The 6,790-nt window shown below is 29.0% G+C and overlaps 1 protein-coding gene across 1 annotated transcript in view; it reads left to right on the forward strand.

The window, feature by feature from the left end:
• Positions 1-6,790, forward strand: part of LOC123011704 (receptor-type tyrosine-protein phosphatase kappa) — a 50,403-nt gene that overhangs the window by 26,558 nt on the left and 17,055 nt on the right. The window contains exons 4-5 of the mRNA XM_044409288.1: positions 617-731; positions 790-1,062. Of these exons, the coding sequence (XP_044265223.1) occupies positions 617-731; positions 790-1,062 (388 nt within the window). The remainder of the gene's footprint in view (positions 1-616; positions 732-789; positions 1,063-6,790) is intronic.

A 6,790-nucleotide genomic window follows, 5' to 3' on the forward strand; every position in this document is an offset into this window, starting at 1 on the left:
AGCCGTTTCAGCGTCGAGCAATAATGAAAAATTGTAAATTTATCTCATTGAAACCACTGACGYATAATTTTGCAAATTGAACGGTGCTAAAAACGGTCTTTGTTACTAAAATATTTTTTGCCTGAAAAAAATTTCAACCAACTGGAATTGTCACAGTTTGTCATTTCAGATTTTTTCAGGGATAAAAAATCAGAGTTGGGCAAACTAGAGAGACACCAAATGTTGAATAAATCAATTGGTGTCTCTCGCAATAATCGTCGAAATATTGCTTTAATAATTTTCGCTGAAAACAATTCGAGTTAAAGTCGTGACTAAACTCCCTACTTTATTCTCCCAAGTCTCAAAGAGGATTTGCTAAATTTGATTCCGATTCAAATCCAAATCTTTGACAAAAATCCTCCCAATACTCTGATTTGCAATAATTATTTAATAAATCGCACATTTGTGCCCAAATTGTGACTTTCAGTAGGACAAATTTCAGCAAAATAGTTCGATTAATAACTCTGAAAGAGACAACACCCCCGCGATAACCAACTGAAATATGACTCTTCTTTGAATCGTTTCCGGAAATGTTGGCGTTGTTTCAAAACAGCAATGTCATTTATTGTTAAATTAGAACCAACCCTCCCAATTGTGATCCCCCTTTTGTTCCAGATGATTACAATAGGGTAGTTCTAGAAACGATAGAGGGCGAACACGATTCGGACTACATAAACGCATCTTATGTCGATGTAAGCCCCCAAAAAAACCACTGAAAAACATAAGTACTGAAAAAAAAACAAATTTCAGAGTTTATTGAAGCCTAACGCTTACATTGTAACCCAAGGACCAACTGAAGAAACGGTTACTGATTTCTGGCGAATGGTGTGGCAGGAGAAAGCCTCCTGTATTGTAATGCTGACGAAAACCTTTGATTTTATCAAGGTTATGTGTGTGCAATATTGGCCCGCCTCCAAGGAGTTGGAGGAGACTTATGGAGGGATTAGTATAGGGATTATGCAGGAGGAGGAATTGGCCAATTTTCACATTCGCACGTTTCGATTGACGAAGAAGGAGAAAGAAGTGAGTTTTTTGTGTTTTCTTATTTTTCAGTTTCAGTGTCAGATTTCAGCAAGTTTGTCATGCTTAACCGTTTATTTTCTCTGTTTTTACTTCAAACTAGAATAAATTCCTTAAATTGTCAATATTTTCTCGGTTTGGTTGAAGTTTCGGATTAGCCAAAGTTTTGCATTCATGACGAGGAAATTCGGGGCTTTTCTTTGGTGAAAAGCGAGGGTTTTTCTCGGTCGAGAATAAAATTCGATATTTGCACATTTTATGAGTTGTGGCATTGAATGCGAATTATTTCCGGGGAATTTATATACATGCAAATTGGGGGAAATGTCAATTTGGGAGAGATGGAGTGATTGAATTTTTTGATGACTTGTTTGGGGGTTTTTGTGAGGTTTGAGGAGGAAAAATTGGGACAGAATTTGTGTTTTTTCACAGTTTTCCGATTGTTTAATTATTTTTTTTTCTCAATGTCTAGAACCGTTTCCTTTGTAGTGAAATGCTGAAAAATTTTGAACTTTCAGTCCAAGTAAATATATTTCATAAACTCAATAAATTTCAGTTTGTCATACTTAACCGTTTATTTTCTCTATTTTCACTTCAAACTAGAATAAATTCCTCAAATTCAATTTCAACTCTACTTATTTTCTAAGAAAAACACACAATTCGTACACGACGTTAAATTTGCAACCAATAAATAATGAAGAAACCACAATTCATTTAATTTCAAGTTTTCTCCAAGTAATGAAATTTTTTGGGAAAACTTTAATAAATCTGCAAGACTTAAAAGAGTAAAGTAGAACAGTGGGAAAAGAATTTAGTCAAGACTTGAGCTAATTTTAACTCGAATTTTTATCTTCTCTAGTTTGGCCAACAGTAATTTTGTGATTCCTGAAAAAATCGGAAACGACACTAAGCTGTATCTAATAATTTCAGCTCGGTGAATTTTTTTCAGGCAACCATCTGTTGTTGAATTTTTCCCCACCATTAATAACTCTCACAATTTGCAAAATTACGCGTCATTTACTATTTTCAAAGAGATAAATTCGCAATATTATTGTTCGACGCTGAAACAACTCATTCAGTCCTGAAATTTCTAAATCTTTCAGTACTCAAACCACTTCACAATTCCTTTCATGTCTGTATCAACTTTTTCAGCACGTTTCCGTCATATTTTCCTTAACACTCCATATTTTCCTGATTTCTATGATCTTATTTTTAAAATGATACGTGTGAAATATATTTCAGGACTCAATGAAACACAGGAAATTTATCAATTCCTGAAAATTAATCCCAAAAGAAACGAGTTCAAGTCAAAATTGTTTGAACAAAGTCATTTGACATATTTTCAGCCATTTCATGAATTTCTCTGACGCTAAATTTAATTTTTTCAATAAGCTTCTGTTGAATTTTGCATCATTTATTATTTACAAAGCAAAAATTCACAATATTTCGCTGAATATTTTTCTGAATAATTAAAAACGTTTCCGTTGAACTGAAATATAAGTCTCTCCATGTCCAAATAAACAGCACGTCTGAAATATATTTCAGAAACTCAATGAATTTCAGCAAAATCGTCAAACTCAAACATTGATTTTCTCTATTTTCTCTTCAAACTATTATAAATTTCTTAAATTCAATTCCGACTTTACTTATTTTGAAAGAAAAACAAGCAATTTGCAACCCAGATTCGAACACAAAGTTAAATTTGCAACCACTAAATAATTAAGAAACCGCAACTAGCGACTAAAATATTCTATTTAATTTTAAGTTTTCACCAAGTGGTAAAATATTTTAACAAATCTTTGATAAATTTGCGGGAATTTAGAAAATAAAGTGGGACAGTGGGAATTTTGTCAGACTCAATTTTTTTTCAGTAAATTTCGATTTATTGAAACAATATTTCACTCTAATGTTTTAATCCTGAAAAAAATTTGGAATGACACTAAAAGCCACAATAATTTCAGTTTGATGGAATTTTTTCAAACAAAAAATATTTAAGTAACAAATTTTGTTGATGTTGTCAATTGTCGAATTTTTGCCACCGTTCAATAAACTTGCGCAATTTGCAAAATTTTGTGTCATTTCCTATTTTCAAAAACATAAATTTACAGTATTATTGTTCGACGCTGAAATTTCTAAATCTTTCAATACTGAAACAACTTTACAATTCCTTTCATGTTTGTATCAACTTTTCAGCACCTTTCTGTCATATTTACCTGAAAACACCATATTTTCCTAATTTTGCACAAACACGACAAATATTGACGCGTCTGAAATATATTTCAAGAACTCAATGAATTTCAGCAAGAGAAACAAACAATTTTAAATCTTTCAACAAGTTGAAAATTGTTACAAATTTCGTTGAAGCTAATTCAATTTGTTTTTGCATTGACCACTCAATTTCACTAAACAAAAACCGTCTCATTATCCGAAATTAATTGGAAATTTCCCAATATTTCCCCTTTTTGTGATCCTCTCAAACTATTGGATTTAGTCCACCGAATGATAAATCACCAAAAAGAGTGATTATTCGAAATTGGAAAAAACATTTGTAATCACCCAAAAGTATTCTCTGTTGAAAATAAATCGCGTGCGAAATAATCCTTCGCAAGGTTACTATTTGGAATGTTCCATGTTTAATTAGCTCGTCTATTTTTAGTCACGTGTAGATAATCCAAGTTCGAGACGTTTCAAAATCCACTACAGGGTGACCCTCGCAAAACAATTCCTCTTCATCGTGTTTCCCATTGGTGGGAATTGGACACGAAACTATTTCATTGTTTTATTCCCATCTCGCGATTTTTAAACTTGAACCCAACTGAAAAATTTTATTCAGAAGAGCCAAAACAGCGGCTTTCACACCAAAGAAAAAGTCAACTGAAACTCGCGAATAATTTACGCGAAAAGAATGAAGTTCTTTGAGTAGTCGAGACCTCAAAAATGAAACRCGAGGGCGACTTTCGCAATTCCACTTTGTCCATTATAAAACTCAAGCGCTGAAATAATCACCAATAAAACTTTTTTCTCATTTTTTTGAGTGAAGAAAAATTTTCACTCAAGAAATTATCCGGTCGTAGAAGCTGTTGCATCAAATTTCGTCCCCGGTAACAGTGAATATTTAGTAAATTTAGACAAAGTGTACCAATTACAAAAAATTTGAAAAAAATTCTAAAATCGAACTAAAAAATGTGTTTTATTGCTTTTTTGACATTTTGCTTTCCAACAATTGCTAAAATAGAGGTTTTTGTTACTAAATTTAACAAATATCAATATGAGAAGTCTAAATTTTACTACAAAATCTAGGTTTTTTCTAAAAAATTCTGTTTTTAAAATATAGCAACTTTCACGTTGCAATTCTTGTTTACTTAAATTTTCTCAAATTGTATTGCCCTGATTTTAATTTTTAACAAAGAAATTTACCACAAAATTGGGTTTTAATTATGTTTCGGCTGAAACGCATCCTGAGATTTTCAGATAATTTAAATAATTGGGAATAATCTATTAAAATTTAGCTTTCATATTACAGAGCCAAGAATGAGATTTTTTTATATCTACTTTTTAGTTTTTTGAAAAACAAATACTCTTTTTTTGAATTTTTTTTGATTCATTTAAAACACCAATTTCCACTTTGCTGTGGTTTTTTATTTTTATTGGTTAAATATTGAGAGCAATTTTTAGGTTTTTTCAATTAGTGGATTTTTTTTAAGAAATTTTTTATTTAATTGATCACTAACTTAGTTCGTAATTATGTCAAATATGGTCCTGCAATAACTAAAAAGTGTAAATTCTCAAATATTTTACTCTGTTTTTAAAAGTTTCATGAAAACATTTGTGTTTGTATTTTTTTTTAGATTTTCTTCGACTTGAATTCTGTGCTAAAAATAATTTTGAGAACGACTGACTTGAACCCTGAAGATGATAAAAAAACAAAACACGCATTTTTTACTATTAAAAAACATTCTGACGGAAAACTGTGTAAAAACACATTTTTGTTCGTTTTGTTCTTGAAAATTTATTACTGAAACAGTTTTTTGACGTTTTTCTAACGCGATTTTACGTTTGGTTTCATATTTTTGACTACTTTTGCGATTTTTGAAAATTCAGACAAATTGATTTTTTTCATTCACCAACAAAGTTACCAATTTTTAGAAAATCTTGATATTTTTAACTAAAATTTAAAAAATGAGGTGAAAGGTTACAAATGTTTGGCAAATCTAGAAAAATTTAGAGAAAGGTTATAAGAATACAAAAAATTTAAAAAAATCCAAAATCTTTAGAAAAATTTTTAGAAAATCTTGATATTTTTAACTAAAATTTAAAAAATGAGGTGAAAAGTTACAAATGTTTGGCAAATCTAGAAAAATTTAGAGAAAGGTTATAAGAATACAAAAAATTAAAAAAAATCCAAAATCTAAATGAAAAATTGTTTTATTACTTTTTTGACATTTTTTTTCCAATTTCTCAAGAAATTGAGATCAGTTTTCAGGTTTTTTTCCGGACTTTTTTGTGCAATTTGTTGTTATGTAGTTTGTCACTTCTTAGTTCATGTCTTTGAAAAAAACTAATTTTTTCGTTTTAAATTTTAAGCTAAAAATAATTTTAAGAACGACTGACTTGAACCCTGAAGATGACAAAAAAACAAAACACGCATTTTTTACTATTGTAAAACATTCTGACGCAAAACTGTGTAAAAACACATTTTGTTCGTTTTGTTCTTGAAAAAAATCATTACTGAAACAGTTTTTTCACTTTCTTCTAACGCGATTTTACGTTTGGTTTAATTTTTTGACTGTTTTTGCGATTTTTGAAAATTCAGACAAATTGATTTTTTCATTCACCAACGGAGTTACCAATTTTTAGAAAATTTTGATATTTTTAACAAAAATTTAAAAATGAGATGAAGGGTTACGAATGTTTGGAAAATCTAGAGAAATTTAAAGAAAGTTTACCAGAATACAAAAAATAAAAAAAAAATCCAAAATCGAAATGAAAAATTGTTTTATTAATTTTTTGACATTTTTTACCATTATTAGGAAGTGTTTTACTCATGAAAATTAAGAGCAATTTTCAGGTTATTTTGGACTTTTTTACGCAATTTGTTGTTATGTAGTTTGTCACTTCTTAGCTCATGTCTTTGAAAAAAACTAACATTCTTGATTTAAATTTTAAGCTAAAAATAATTTTGAAAACGATAAGTGTCTTAACTTCGAAAATAATACATTGTTACACAAATTCTTTCGTTTTCAACCTTCCAAAAAATCATTACTAAAATATTTTGTCTATTTTTGACATTTTTCGAAAATCTGGTTTCATGTTTTTTTTTTAATTAAAAAAGTTTTTGATTCAAAAATTTAAAAAAATACTTCAGTTGATAAATTTTAGCAACAGATTTACAAAATTACAAAAACAAATTTTTATAATTATTTTTGGTATTTTTTTTAATTTTTAATAATATCACATTATTCTTAGGAACAGCACAAGTTTATTTACGACACCCATGACGAATTTATGACTTGTGGCTTCTTTGTAAGAAAAAAAAAATATAAGTAATAAATATGCAAAAAAATCTATTGAAATCAGCAGAGAAAATATTTGTTTTTTTACAAAATAACCTAGAAATTAAGAAAATAACACAAAATTTTAAAAACAAACAACAAAATTAACTAATTAAATTTTTTACATAAATTCTTTGGTTACTAAAAAAATTACTAAAACTATTTTTCACATTTTTCGAAAA

This window comes from Tribolium madens, unplaced genomic scaffold (assembly GCF_015345945.1).
Source record: "Tribolium madens isolate multiple individuals breed KSU strain unplaced genomic scaffold, Tmad_KSU_1.1 Scaffold_91;HRSCAF=231;Tcas5.2_LG7, whole genome shotgun sequence".
NCBI classification, from domain to species: domain Eukaryota; kingdom Metazoa; phylum Arthropoda; class Insecta; order Coleoptera; family Tenebrionidae; genus Tribolium; species Tribolium madens.